This window comes from Dendropsophus ebraccatus, chromosome 9 (genome assembly GCF_027789765.1).
Source record: "Dendropsophus ebraccatus isolate aDenEbr1 chromosome 9, aDenEbr1.pat, whole genome shotgun sequence".
Classification (NCBI taxonomy): Eukaryota; Metazoa; Chordata; class Amphibia; order Anura; family Hylidae; genus Dendropsophus; species Dendropsophus ebraccatus.
In genome coordinates, this window is record NC_091462.1 from 68,670,591 (window position 1) to 68,686,964 (window position 16,374).

Below are 16,374 nucleotides of genomic sequence, written 5' to 3' on the forward strand. Positions count from 1 at the left end.
CAAAGTATTAGTTAGTGTACTCACCGTATATACTGACAGCAACTCCCTGTTTACCTCATAGAGCTAATATCAGACTCCCCTCATGCAGGCTGTGGTGCCCTGCTCGGTTTTGTTTCAGTCCATAAAATGGCCGACATGGAGGAGCATATGACCAAGCCCTGTCCACTGTGTCCTTCATAGACACATACAGGCTCAGTGGTGGACACTGGGGGGAAGGGCATGGTCGCATGCTCCTCCATGTGACCCATCTTATGGATCAAAACACCACAGAGCAGGGAAGCCCAGCCTGGTGAAGGGGAGTCCTATTTTAGCTGTATGAGGTACACAGGGAGCTGCTGTCAGTATATACAGTGAGTACACTTACTAATGCGGTAAACTAAGCAATTTTACTATAAAGTGGCCAACCCCTTTAACAGAATGGAAAGTGAAATGTACACAACTTAAAGGACAAGTGCCATGAAAAACTTTTTCCCAGTAATTGAAGCACATTACAAAGTTATATAACTCTGTAATATGCTTCAATCACCTATCTGCCTCCCTTCCCTGTCTTTTCCCCCCTCCACCCCCCACCAGGAAGTGTCCTAACTCACACAGACCTAATGACTGCCGTCACAGTCACCAGGCAGCTCCTTCTTGTGAGAATGAGTCATCAGCAGGAGGGCCGCTCTAGGTCATGTTACACCAGCCTCCCCCTCCCCAGTACAAGTGATGGCTTGCAGTTGTTCAGCCAATGGGAGCTGAGCAAGCTGAGTCACCTGACAAGGCAGGGGAGAGGGGGGCTGCTGTAACAGGAGAAGGAGCTGAGAGAAGAGCTTGGCGACGGTGAAGACAGTAATTAGGTCTGTGTGAGTTTCTTACACTTCCTGGTGGGGGGTGGAGGGGGGAAAAGACAGGGAAGGGAGGCAGATAGGTGATTGAAGCATATTACAGAGTTATATAACTATGTAATGTGCTTCAATTACTGGGAAAAGGTTTTTCATGGCACTTGTCCTTTAAAACAACAGCCGCTCTTCGTGCAATAACGGCCACAAATAAATCGCATGAAAATTAATTTGATGGCCGCCACGTACAACAGTTTTATATTTTTTCTGTGCTCTAATAAAATTACGCTTTGCTTAATTCTGAGGTGTGCTGAATGTAGTGCTTTCCTCTCTTCTTTTTTAATTATACTAAGGTAACGAATGAACACTTTATTCAATTGTAGGCCGTCGCACCGCTATTACACGTAGTCAGGCAGGCCGATGATTTTAGGTCTGGACCTTAAGAAATGATTGCTTCATTGGCTGATCGTTGTCTCTATTACATGGAGAGATAATTATTGCTCCATGTAATGCTGCGTTTACACGAAACGATAATTGTCCCGATCGTACGATTAACGATGTCAGAGTAACGTTTTTTTTCATAACGATCAGCGTTTAGACGGTACGATATATCGTACGAAAAAAATCGTTTTGCGATCGTTTAAAGATCGCGCGCCTGCAGCCCGGCCCCCCGCTCGCAGCCCCCTGCACCACCCTGATCGCCACCCCCGTTCGAAATCCCAGTCTCCCCTCTTCAGTGCATTGATTGGCTGAAGAGGGGAGCCGGGAATTTCAAACGGCTCCTCTTCAGCCAATCAGTGCTCATCTTCAGCACTGATTGGCTGAAAAGGAGCCGTTTGAAATTCCCAGATCCCCTCTTCAGCCAATCAATGCACTGAAGAGGGGAGCCGGGGATTTCGAACACCTTCTACGCCAAGTCGGTAAGGTATGCTTGTGGCCGGAGCGGAGGGCGCGATCGGAGCGGCGACGGGGGGTGAGGGAGTGATCCGAGCGGCGGAGATCAGAGCGGCGGGGGTGGCGATCGAGTCAATCAGGGGGCTGCGGGCGAGGGGCCAGGCTGCGGACGGGGGGCCGGACTTTCGCGCGACGACTGTTTACATGGAACGACCGGCGAATTTTTTGCGAACGACGATTTAAGAACAAGTTAAAAGATCAAAATGAACGATTTCTCGCTCATCGTTCGATCATTCGCTGCGTTTACACGTACGATTATCGCTCGAATTCGATCGTTATCGTGCAGATTCGCACGATAATCGTTTCGTGTAAATGCAGCATAAAAGGGCCCTTACTTCTTGCTATGCTCACACAATAGGGGAGATTTATCAAACTGGTGTAAAGGAGATTTAGCTTAGGTGCCCCTAGCAACCAATCAGATTCCACTATTCATTCCTCTTATTGTCTTATTATGCAAAACAAGGGTCATTGTTTTGAAAACAACATCCGTTGTTTTACAATCTCGGCCATCAATAGTGTTCATAGTTATGGCTGCCGTTATCAAACAACGGCTGTTATTTTGCATAAAGAAAAGACATGTGAACATAGTCTCTAGGTGATATACAATACTCTGCACTTTTGTGGCTCCCATAGTATAGGCTATGTTCACACATAGTTGGTCGGTCTTTTTTTAACCAAAACAGACAGAGCAAAATTATATTGGAAAGATTTGCACAGTTTTGTTCAACCTACTCCTGGTTTTGGTTAAAAAAAAAAAAAGAATGACCAAAAGACTGACAAACACTATGTGTGAACATAGCCATACTGTACACTTCACCAGTTTCTTCTAGAAAGAAAGAGACCGGCTCTTTCCTCCCAACATCACCTGGCATCATCACAGATCCGTTAGCAATCAGTACACAGTGTATGCTGTCCTCCTGAAGCTCATTACTGTGTTCAGAAACACCTGTGTTGATGTAATTGCTATGTGACGTTGGGAAGGATGAGTTAGTCTCCCTCCCACTTTCTACACACTTGCATTTCTACACAGCCTTGGTGAAAAGGCTAGGGTTATACAAATATGGAGTACTTCCAAAAAAACATAGTTTTACCAAAATGCCTACCATATAAAATTATATAAACAGGAAATTACCAACAACTAAATACTTGAGGAATACCTGGAATTTCACAATTCTAATTAAAGTTATCTTGCAGAAAATGGGCCCAGGTTATGCATTACAAGGGTTAAGTTTTTGCAAGGGTGCATGGGACTATGCTAAGCTGCAGGCCAGCACCTGTGACATTCTACACTTCTGTCAAGCATAGGTTGTTGGGTGTTGACAATGTGCATTGGTAATGTTGGATAGCAGCAGCACCTGCATCATACAATTGTTTTAACCCCTTAAGGATGGAGCCAATTTTCGTTTTCACTTTTTCCTCCTTGTGTTTTAAAGGCCATAGCACTTGCATTTTGTCACCTAGAAACCCACAATGAGCCCTTATTTTTTGCGTCACTATTTGTACTTTGCAATGTCAGTTGGCATTTTTTTTGCTGGGACACGGTTCCCCGGTTCCAGCGGCGGGTCCCGCATCGCGGCGCTCCGGTCCCCGGCCACTTCCTGGTGTCTGACTCCGCCCGAGACTATACGTCAGCCAGTCAGTGACACAGGGGGGATCTGAGCGGACTTGAAACGGATCCCGCCTCCTTCTCGTATCGTCTCGGGCGGCGACAGACACAAGGGAGCGGCCGGGAACCGGGGACCAGAGCGCCGCGATGTGGGACCCACCGCTGGGACCCAGCCAAAAAGTTACATTTTTGCATAAAATATGCTGCGAACCCAGAAAAAAATTATATGCACGCTGAAATTGAAACAAAAACGCAATTTTTTTTATTTATTTTTTTGGGGGGGGAGGGGGGGGAGGGGCTTTGTTTTTACACCGTTAGTCCTGACATGTTATTTATGTTCCGCAAGTCGGTACAATTAAAACGATATGCGACTTGCATAACTTTTATATTATGTGATGGCTTTTAACCCTTAGACGACCGAGGGTGTATAGTTACGCCATGGAAGTCTGTCCCCAGACGACCTAGGGCGTAACTGTACGCCCTGGGTGTTTCTCCCGCTATGAAGCGTGCTCCGGAGCGGAGCGCGCTTCATAGCAGGTGGGGGCCGGCTGCAATCAGCAGCCGAGACCTCACCGGTGATGACACGCTGCAGCGATCGCGCTGCCGCGTGTCATTAACTCCTTAAACGCCGCGGCGCGACCGCGGCGTTAAGTGTAAGTGACAGGGGGAGTCCCCTGTCACTTACCGATCGGGACCCCCGCAGTGTGACTGCGGGGGTCCCGATCGTTGAAACGGGCCGCCGGAGGTCTCTCACCTGCCTCCGTGCGGTCCGATCGGCGATCTGCTACACTGAGCCTGCACAGGCAGGCTCAATGAGCAGATCGCCGATAACACTGATCAATGCTATGCCTATGGCATAGCATTCATCAGTGTAGAAATCAAACTAGTGTATGTAAGAGTCCCCCAAAGGGACTTCAAATGTGTAAAAAAAAAAAAGTTAAAAACACTATTACACTACCCCAAAACCCCTCCCCCAATAAAAGTTGAAATCACCCCCCTTTCCCATTATATAAATAAAACATATAAAAATAAATAAACAAATAAACATATAATATACCGTAGCGTGCGTAATTGTCCGATCTATTAAAATATAACAAGCGTCATTGCGAACGGTAAACAGCGTACACGAAAAGAGGGAAAAAAGTGTGCAGATTACCGATTTTATGTTACATTATATATAAAAAAAAATTAATAAAAAGTGATCAAAACGTCCGATCTTCACAAATATGGTATTAATAAAAACTAGAGATCATGGTGGAAAAAATGACACCCCATACAGCCCGTAGGTGAAAAAATAAAACCGTTAGAAGCGTCACAATAGGCCCATTTTATTTATAATTAATTGCCAAAAAAAAGGATTTCATTTAAAAAAAATATATAACATTAGAGAATCTGCGTAAACCTGCACATGGTTGTGTTCGGGCTGACCTATAGAATAATAGTATCATGTCGCTGTTACCATATAGTGCATTACGTAGACACAGGAACCCCCCAAACGTTACCATATTGCATTCTTTTTTGCGATTTCACCAATTTATATCTTCATAAATAATATATTTGGAATTCCATCATACATGTTATGGTAAAATGAATGACGCCATTGCAAAGTACAACTATTCCTGTAACAAATAAGCCCTTACATGGCTTGTAGATAAAAAACTGAAAGTGCTAGAGCTCTTAGAAGGGGAGGAGGGAAAAACGGAAACACTAAGATCAAAATTTGCGTGGTCCACTGGGTCATTTTGGGCCTGGTCCTCAAAGGGTTAAAAAAAAAATAAAACCTTTCACAGAAAATAAACGTTCCCTAAAATTGCTCTATTATCATGCTTATAACACTTTTATTCTTTGGTCTATGGGGTGTAATTTTTTGCGCCATGATCTTTTCTTTCGGTACCTTGATTGCGCATATTCGACTTTTTGATCACTTTTTATTACATTTTTCCTGGATTTGATGTAAACAAAAATGTGCAGTTTTTCACTTTGACGAGTTTTTGCGCTAACGCCGTTTACCGTGCGAGATTAGGAATGTGATAAAATTGTTTGGGCGATTACGCACGCGGCAATACCAAATATGTTAATTTATTTATTTTTATTTATAAAATGGGAAAAGGGGAGTGATTTAAACTTTTATTAGGGGAGGGGATTTTTTATTAATAAAAACACTCTATTTTATTTTCCCATACAGTAATTAGAAGCCCCCTGTGGGACTCCTATATACACAGCACTGATCTCCCATTGAGATCAATGCTGTGTATATAATAGAGAAATGATCGATCAGATCATTGCTCTATTATACTGGTCTGCAGCAGACCACATACATGGAGTGCAGAGCCGGGATCAGCGTTGGAGCGACGCTGAGGCCGGGCCGGCTCAGTACAAGGGATCTCCCCTCCGCAATCGCATCACGGGGGGGAGAGATCCCCCACTAGACACCAGGGACAGGTGGCACAGTTGCTATGCAAATGCAGCTAAATAATAAAATAAAAAAAGTTTATTGGGAAATATGAAGTTAATAGCAGTTATGAATGCATAATAGCAGAAAAAACCAACGCGTTCGGCGCACAGCTGTGTTCTGAAATGAGTCTTTTTTTCTGCTTCTACACATCAATGTTTTTTCATATTTCATCTTTTAACTTCATATTTTAACATGTACGAATAAATACTTTTGATTTTATTGACTTCTTTGGAGACGGAGGATTTTTCTCTTTTTCCTTGCATATGGTTCTACAAGTTTACATCCTGATGAGCTGATGTGAACTTGCATTTTTTTTTTGCTTTGCTTTGCTTTAAAAATGTCCCACCACCACCATCATAATAACAGCAATCACCCCAGGAGCAGCCCAGTTCACCACCCACTGTAACACAGGACTTGTGAACCACAGGGCAACCGTAAAAAGGCGTATCAATGGTCATTAAGAGGTTAAAATCTATTACTATTGGCTGCACATCTCCCTGTGTAAACAGAGGATGTGTGCCCAATAACAATAGATGTAAGTAACTGCACAAACGATACAGTGATCGTTTGTGCGGTCCAACGCTCAACTTGTTTTGCAGATCTCATTGATCACCATTTGTTTCGACAAATAATGACAGAGCCGCTCAGCTTTGTCATTATACTGCCGGAGTGATTCAAAGAGTTTCCCTGCTGCCGCCATGATATTGATACATCAGCAACCAGACCATTGTTTTAGAGAAGCGTGGTGGTCAGTAACCTAGACAACAGGCTGACAACAATGGAAGAGAAAGAGCAGCATATCAGGAGAGGCAGACAAGTTTGCTAAATGAATGTATTTGCAAAAATATTTAATCTAACCAGGTCTATCTATAGTATGATTAACTATATGAGCTGAGTTTTTTAAATGGGGATGAGTTGTCTTTACACCATTCACTGTGTGGTAAAACTGACAACTTATCTATATTATCGAAGTCAGAAAAATTACAATGCTAAATTTATATAATTTTTTTTGTTTACTACTTTTAAAAAAAATTCAGTTTTTAAAAAAATAATAAATGTGCTCTAAATTGCTCTATTTGGATCCTTATTTTTTTTGGCTCTGTGGGGTTGATTGATCATTTTTGCCACTATATTTGACTTTTTGATGACTTTTTTTCTAGATGTGATTTTGTGCTTACAGGAAAACTTAATGGGTGACCTCACATGCAGTGATACCAAATTAGTTTTTTGTTTATATTTTTTATTAAATAAAAATAGGAAAGGAGGGTGTATATTTATTTTTACACATTATGTGTTCATTACCAGATAAAGTTGTCTGCATTATAGCGGAACACAGTGAAGACTGGTTTTTCGAGTCCGTTAGAATTTATGGAGGGGCATAGGGGGAGGAGCGAGCAAGAGCGGAGACAAACAACCCTGCAATTTGGAGACTGTCTGGGTATATAAAACACTGGATTCACAGGTCAGAAAGCTCAGTGCTGGTCTGTGAACTTGGCAAGATAAGACTGCAGGATGATGTACTGCGCTGTGCAGGGCTGCCTTTTCTCCTCTACATGCTCACTCATCCCCCTTGGCCCCTCCCTCCTCTATAGACAATAATTGACACAGAAAATTTGCTTCTTCTTAAGTTAAGGGGGGAGGGTGCAAAACAGCTTGAGTAAAGAAGGAAACTCTTTTGCTTAATAAAACCTAAAGTTTGTTAAACTTCCTGATTTTTACAAATATGACATTTAAATGACAGTCACACTTTAAATGCCACAGCCAGTTTTGACAATTTAGTTTATGCCGGCTTTAAGCTGCATTAAGATGAATATACATTGTGACCCCTCTTTGTACCCTCTTAGCTAATGAAGTTCAGAGCACTGAGAAGAGGGTTCAAAAAGGACAGCTTGGGAAGCTGTATAATGTATAGCAACAGATGCACAGATCTTTTTCTCAGGCCCTGGAGAGATTCCCCTTAGGGATAATGACCCCCTAAGTTGTCACAACACTCATTATGAAACAATAGAAATAGTGATCGGCACTATTGTGATATTCTATAGTATATAGAAGTCCGATGGTAATTTTAAATCAGAGTGTAACTTAAAGTAGGTGCTCACTTGACAGATGTCGCATATATCTTCACATTATACAGTAGTTAGAAATTTTAAGGGCACTCCCCATAAAAGTCATATTTTAGTCAAAATCCAACATTAAAATACCTTTGCAGGGTAGAGCAATGAACGAGGACGCTAGTACCTCAAGGCAATGTGACAGCCATTTTGTGCACATCACCAGTCTGGAGAAGCACACTGACGTGCGAAAAACAGCTACCCTTCATATTTCTAACAACTCTATAATGTGAAGACAACACTCATTAGGACAGTGCAAACATTATATTTGGAACTGAACTTAATTTAATACAACTGGGGGGGATTTTTGGGAAAAGCCTTTTTACATCAGATGTCAATGCCAAAGAAAAATAAAAGTACATCAACAAAAAAAACAATCCTTCATTTTTTTGTTTCTTCCTTTTTAAGCAACCTCTTGAAAAACTGGACTTGAAAAAAAAAAAAGTTTATAAATATACAAAAACATACACTCAGGGAAGAAAACACTTACCTTTGACCATCTACTGTACAAAGTGAAACACCCCACAGGTCAGGGCTAAATTTAGCCAGTTGAGGAATGTAATCAGCAACCTATGAAAAGGGGGGGGAAAAAGTCATGCAAGTAAAGACCATTTCCAAAAATTTCTTTTTCTTTTAAGTGTTATTATTTAGAAATATTTAGCGGTGTTCATTGCCTTAAACTTTACACCTTGAATCATCAATGCTTTGTTGTATCGATCTTTTAAAGACCTCTCCTCCTATGATAAAATAGGTCTTTTCTGGTTTGGCCCTCAAAATGGATGTTGCCTCAGAAATCTTCTAAACTCTGCTTGGCAAGTACTTTTTCTATTACACGCACTGACGGCGAGCGGAGAGAAGCGGAGGGGAGGAGGGCCTGGGGAGCTGTGGAAGGTGCTGCCTTGATGATCCTTAAATCATCTGTTTGTTCCATTGAAATCATTGCTATCATCATCAGGATTTTTTAACATGTTAAAAGACCACAATCGGCCAACACCTTGCACGTTGGATGATCGTGGTCTTTTAACATGAACTATTACACTAAACAAATCTTTCGGAACCGCTGGTAATCGGCCTCGTACAGCAGATAATCATTTGGCGTAATAGGGCCCAAAGTCTAAGCAATAGGTAATTTTCTAACAGACTTGATACACACTGCCACTGGACATTTTTCCTTGGCTTCATCTGTAGGACCTCATGCAACTCCCTACACATGCTCTTTTAATGAAAAATGGTCTTCAACTTTGGGATTCCTTTGTGCATAAAGAAAAGTGTCTCCTCATCCCCAACACTTCTTTTATCCAATATCGCCTGTCTACAAAGCAGGGTTGTGGAGTCGGTAAGCCGCAGCTCCAACTCAGACTCCTGAATTTTATCAGGACCGACTCAGACTCCTGCTCCTTCATAAAAAGCCAGTCATATACCAGGAGAGTTATTTATCACACTGGCTCAGCAGCTTCTCCCTAATGTCCTACATAATCCTGGGGCGACTTCTGAGTGAATAAAGGAATACTGTATATAAAGCAGATTCTGCTCTGTGTGTGCAGTGGATGCAGCCAGTCTCTAGCCTCCATATCCTGAACTACTCACAACTAGACTAGATGGAGCAGGTGGTCTTTTCCTGCTAACAGTCTTCTATGTTTCTAACTAAATATTCAACATACTTAAAAGAAACACTGCTAACAATGCCAGATCCCTGTGATATAGAGGTCAGCCATAGTTATATACAGGGGGTCACACACAGTGGCGTAGCTATAGGGGTCGCCGGGGTCGCCATGGCGACCGGGCCCCCACGCTAGGGGGGCCCGCACGGCCCCCCTTGCCACTTGTTTTTGAGCATCCAGAGGAGCTGCGGCCGCGCAGCTTCTCAGGATGCACAGATCTCTTTGATGTTCCGCCCGCACATTGAGCGGGCGGAACATCAAAGCAATCAGAATACAGGAGAAGGACCTGTCAGTGTCCTCCTCCTGTATTCTCTCCCATAGGCTGCCGGCACTTCATACCAGCAGCCTATGGGAGGCCGGGCCGTGACCTCTCCGGCAGGCGTGATCATGTGACGTCATCACGCCTGCCGGAAGTCCCGTCCCTGCGGCTCGCAAGATGGAGCCCGAAGAGGAGGAGGAGAGCTGCTGCCTGCAGCCGAAAGCGCGGATTAGGTGAGTAGGATGTTTGTTTTTTTAGGGGCACCTCTGGGGGCATTATTAGTATATGGGGGGGCACCTCTGGGGGCATTATTAGTTCTTGGGGGCACCTCTGGGGGCATTATTAGTATATGGGGGCACCTCTTGGGGCATTATTATTGTATGGGGGCACCTCTGGGGGCATTATTAGCTCATGGGGGCACCTCTGGGGGCATGATTAGTTGATGGGGGCAACTCTGGGGGCATTATTAGTCCATGGGGGCACCTCTGGGGGCATTATTAGCTCATGGGGGCACCTCTGGGGGCATGATTAGTTGATGGGGGCAACTCTGGGGGCATTATTAGCTCATGGGGGCAACTCTGGGGGCATTATTAGCTCATGGGGGCAACTCTGGGGGCATTATTAGTATATGGGGGCACCTCTGGGGGCATTATTAGTTCATGGGGGCACCTCTGGGGGCACTATTAGCTCATGGGGGCATTATTAGTCCATGGGGGCACCTCTGGGGGCATTATTAGCTCATGAGGGCACCTCTGGGGGCACCTCTGGGGGCACTATTAGCTCATGGGGGCATTATTAGTCCATGAGGGCACCTCTGGGGGCATTATTAGCTCATGAGGGCACCTCTGGGGCCATTATTTGTTCATGGGGGCACCTCTGGGGGCATAATTAGCTCATGAGGACACCTCTGGAGGCATTATTATTGTATGGGGGCACCTCTGGGGGCATTATTAGCTCATGCGGGCACAGCAGGGAATCCTACATACAGGGGGCATCCCACATTCCTACTCACTTTACTGCACATTACACCACACAGCGCAGTTACTATGGGAGCCGACAGGGGGGAGGAAGGGAAGGAAGTTGCTAGAAATGTGCGGAGCCTAAATTGTTTGTCTCGCAGGTTCTAAGGGGATGAAACGTATCTGGAAGGAATCATCTTGGAGGACTGGGCCGGATGAATAGGAAAAGGGAAAGTGACGCCTCAGATCAAAGAAGACATCACCGGTGAGTCACTGTATGACGGTTTTCTTATTTTGTAGAACATTATTTAGTAGAGGTTCCCCGAGGTGGAAAAGGTTGGGAAGCACTGCGCTAATCTGTCCCGCTGCGCCCGCTGGCACATGCTGTCATCTGATTGGGCCTCTTACCTAATCAGATGACAGCAAGTACCAGCGCCCCCTCTTCCAGACATCTGCCTTACCGGCCCAAGCTATGTCCTATGGCCGTATCTTTACCGCGTTGAGCTCCAGCTTGTGCTGCATCTACATTATCTGTACTCCAGAGATATCACTGTGTTATCTGTGGTGTTACATAGGACTGCAGGGGACATCTACTACATTATCTGTACTCAGAGATATCACTGCGTTATCTGTGGTGTTACATAGGACTGCAGATGACTACTACATTATCTGTACTCAGAGGGATATCACTGTTATCTGTGGTGTTACATAGGACTGCAGGTGATATCAGGTGACTTCTCCAGGTTGCAGAAGTTCAAACTTCATCATGCCCTGCTGACAGTTTATAATGGGAGTTGTAGTTTTGCAGCATGTGGCTCTTCAGGTTGCAGCACTACAACCCCCATCGTTTCCAACTGGCAGTTCATGATGAGAGTTGTAGTTTTTCAGCTGTAGAGTCAAAGATTGGAATACAATGATTAGACAATGACACAGTACAGTCCATTAATTATAGGGGGCAGTAGTGCAGTACATGAGGTGGAGGCAGTGACAGTGCATTAGAACATGGTGGCACATTAGAGTAATTGGATATAACGTTAGATAGGACTTTGCCTGATCGGGGGGAGATGGGGGGGCCCCAAGCTAAAATTTTGCACCAGGGCCCATCAGCCTTTAGCTACGCCCCTGGTCACACAGTGATATAGAGGTCACATAGTGATATAGAAGGTCACTGTGGGGGCACACAATAGCACACACGCACAGCTGCAGCCATAGAACACTGAAGAAAAAACACACAATCTTCTCCCAGAGAGGAAAAAAAAATGCACACTGAGGACAGAGGTTACTGCTACACTACTCATGTCTTCTCCTTCTCCTCTATTTTACACAGGATATCTTCATATTACACTGCTGCTCGTATACAATCATCCAGAATCCAGGAAGAGACCAGCACAGATCTCCCCCCACACAATGGACTTTTCCAGCTCAGAAACAAACTGCCAAATAGTTCTGACAACTTTTCCATGACCCCCCTTATGTAATAGGGCCAGTGTCATTCATATCAAAATTCAATTCTACATTTTTTAAAGATTTTTTTTAAAGCTGGATTTTTTTCTGACTCCAACTCAGACTCCAGCCAAAACTAGCTCCAAATCAGACTCCGAATCCACAGCCCTGCTACAAAGAGACACCTTCCTGGGTCGTACTCATAAGAAGCCTCTTTGCTTCCATCATTTACTCTCTTGGATCACAAAAGAGGAATATTTTGCAGTTTTGCCTCACAGTAGTGAGACAAGACATACTTTGCTAATAGTGTTCTGTCCACAGTCCAACTGTTATTGGCAACAAAAGATGCCATACAGAATTTCAAAAATTTCTTGATCTTTTAGCGCACTAGTGTCAAATTTGCGTACCTCTAGCTGTTGCAAAACTACAATATCTTTGGCTGTCCAGGCATGACAGAAATTGTGGTTTTGCAACAGCTTAAAGGGCCGCAAGTTTAGAACCTGTGTCACCTTAGTGGCATACTTTAATATCAATAGCTGACCCAGATTCCTGTCCAACTTCCTCCCCTTAGCATTGGTCTAGTTTTTTTGTGTATGTTTTTGTAAATTTTCTCTTTGTTCCCTTTCCCTTCTAAGCCTTCTTTCCATCTCTACCCTTAACTGGCCTGTATATTAAATTAAGATTAAATAGATTAAAGGGGTATTCCAGGTTATTTTGATATTAATTCTACTGATTTGTCTTGTAATATAATTAATATATCTCATTGGTTTCTATTATAAATTTTGTCTCTTTCTCTCTATTTTTACATTAGTCACGTGGTTCTATGACGTCACCGGACCAGAAGTGTGGGGACTTCCCCGACTCGGCCGGCCTCTTGCTATTTATGTAGTTAAAAAGCTAGCAGATTCTTACAAACGCCCTGCCTGCACACGGGAGGTCACATGACACCCTGTTCCCCCGGGCGGCCTGTCAGTGTGAAGGAGGTCGCATCCACCTCCTGTATAATCACTAAGACCCTCCACCCCCTGCCAGTGTAATCATCCTTTCCTCTATAATCATCCCGATGTCTCCCCCGGCCCCCTCCTTCCTCTAATCATCCCGATGTCTCCCCCGGCCCCCTCCTTCCTCTATAATCATCCCGATGTCCCCCCCGGCCCCCCTCCTTTCTCTATAATCATCCCGATGTCTCCCCCGGCCCCCCTCCTTCCTCTATAATCATCCCGATGTCTCCGCGGGCCCCCTCCTTCCTGTGTATACAGTCCTTTTCAAAGATCATTCACCCCATCCCCCGGTCTCGGCACCTCTTGCACTCAGCTGACAGGCTGACCAGGGAGTCATGTGACCTCCCGTGTGCAGGGAGGCAGTTTGTAAGGCTCTGCTAGCTTTCTAACTACACTGTCAGAAAAAATTAGTGAGGATAAATTATTATAATAAAAGTACCTGAGTATGATAGGATAGTGATCCTCTAGTTGAGCGGGATACCCGTGTGGAAAAGAGTCCATACACTGGTGCTGCAATCCAATCTGCTGTTTATTTTAAACAATACACTCGGTACACTTCAGCTCACAGGCTGATCCACACACCCAAGCGTCCACCTGGTGTCCTGCGGATGTTTCGGAGGATAGGCTCCTCCTTCCTCATGCGCGCATGAGGAAGGAGGAGCCTATCCTCCGAAACGTCCGCAGGACACCAGGTGGACGCTTGGGTGTGTGGATCAGCCTGTGAGCTGAAGTGTACCGAGTGTATTGTTTAAAATAAACAGCAGATTGGATTGCAGCACCAGTGTATGGACTCTTTTCCACACGGGTATCCCGCTCAACTAGAGGATCACTATCCTATCATACTCAGGTACTTTTATTATAATAATTTATCCTCACTAATTTTTTCTGACAGTTGCATTGGAGGGTCAGTGGAGACCCATTAGTGAGTTATCTAGCCTGGAGGCTTTCTGTGCTATAATTTTCTATCTCGTATACAAGTAGCTTTCTAACTACATAAATAGCAAGAGGCCAGCCCAGTCGGGGGAAGTCCCCACACTTCCGCTCCGGTGACGTCACAGAACCACATGACTAATGTAAAAATAGAGAGAAAGAGACAAAATTTATAATAGAAACCAATGAGATATATTAATTATATTACAAGACAAATCAGTAGAATTAATATCAAAATAACCTGGAATACCCCTTTAAGCATAAATAAAAGAATTATTAAAAGAACAATAAGGAATTAAAAAGAATGTTAAAATACAGGCAAAAGCCTAGGGCAAATACATACCACATGTTCACAGAGAGATGTGGCAAAGACAGAATCAAAAACTGCAAAAGTAATATTGATACTTCTACTACACAAAGAACAAGATTATATTAGTCTTGTCTAATTACTGTATTTTTCACTTTATAAGATGCACCCAGATTTGAGAGGGAAAAAATAGGGGAAAAAAGTTGGCATAATGTTGGCATTAGTTTGGTAAAAGTTCTTTTACTTTTTAGGATGTTATAGTTGTCATACAGTAACAGTGGCAACAACGAGGTAGTCTAACAAGAGCAACGATTAGGGACTGCTTTGGACATTTTTAAAACACAGCACAAGGCAGCAGGAGAAGTGAATCATGCAGATGCTTGCTGCAGTCTCAACATGCAATATTCATTGGTTCCATGATGACCATTGTATGTTGAAACCATTGTATGTTGAGTCCATAACTCTATGTAAAACTGGTAATTGGTTCTAAAGCCCCTGAGATATCTCAAAATGTGAAAAAAATTTAGATTGAGAACAATAAACAGATCTCTCATACAGATAAAGTCCTTACATACAACAGACAGAAAGAGCTACTGGAAGCTGTAAATTACTTTCTATGTAGAAGACAGGACAGCTTTTAGGGTCCTGTACAGTTCCATCACAGTCCCAGAAAAATAAAATTAAGTCGCCCTCAACTGGCCCCCAAAGGAGCAACACAAGTAAAGAGCAGTACAGGACATGTAGTTTCACATTGTCATGTAGAGAGAAGATACTAGACAGCCAATCGCTGCATGCACTCCGGTAATACTGGGGTTTTATCAGTAAAATGGTCACTTTTATTTGTCAAATCATGTATCTATTCACATTTGCCGCAGATCCGGACTGTCTGTAGCATTGTATGTTGAGTCTGGTCTAAAGTTACGATGGTCCAAAAAGGAACATTGTATGTTGAAAATATTGTATCCTGAGGCCATTGTAAGTTGAGGGATCACTGTAATAATAAAACTGTCAGCCTGGCATCAGCTGTTTAAGATTAACATCTGTCTCTGAACTTAAAGAGGTTGTCCAACATTTTTTTTATTGGAAATGTGAATAATTTGTAATCTGTCTCTTTCCCTTAGTGGTTTTCTCTAACCTTTTTTCGCCTCTGTGTCCCCTGTGTCTAATGCTGCTTTTTGTGTTTGTTTACATAAAGAACTTCCAGGTCACAGGTGTCAGCAGTGACATCACAGCTCTGCAAGCCTGTAGCTCCACACCCTTCTCTCTGAATGTAGCTCTGCCCACTCTACCCATAGGCAGGAAATATCTATGTTACTACAAGTGTCTTTTGAGAAGCATGGTGGTTCAATTTCTGCCAATTATGTTATCAAATCAACTAGTTTTTTGACACTTATCTATTGTAGGACTACAAACCCCAGCACACATGTACATGATAGGAGTTGTAGTCCTGGATTACATATACACTACAGTAGCCATCCTACAGGTGGGCGGGGTCTCAATGAGCCAGGATTCTGTTAAAAGTTTACCTCAGCAAGAAATAGAATCATGACTGCCATGAGGTGAAGTCTCCTCTCTTCTCTCCATATTACACACAGCAGCAGCACTGCCCTAACACTGTTCATCTTTATACTACAATAATAACACTATAGGGGGAGATGTATGACAGCCTATGCAGGGGAGCAGTTACCCATAGCAACCAATCAGATTGCTTCTTTCATTTTTTTAAAAAAACACCTTGGAAAATGAAACCTAGAATCTGACTGGTTGCTATGGACAACTGCTTCCCTGTTCCTCTGCACAAGTTTTGATAAATCACCCCCTCATACTTCCTTTATTTACTGTTTATAGCTCCCTATGCTGCAGTGCT

General features: G+C 43.5%; 1 protein-coding gene across 2 annotated transcripts in view; it reads right to left on the reverse strand.

Moving 5' to 3' along the window:
• Window positions 1-16,374, reverse strand: part of GLS (glutaminase) — a 356,615-nt gene that overhangs the window by 245,783 nt on the left and 94,458 nt on the right. For both annotated transcript variants that reach the window (XM_069983572.1, XM_069983573.1), the window contains exon 5: window positions 8,438-8,517. In XM_069983572.1, the coding sequence (XP_069839673.1) occupies window positions 8,438-8,517 (80 nt within the window). The remainder of the gene's footprint in view (window positions 1-8,437; window positions 8,518-16,374) is intronic.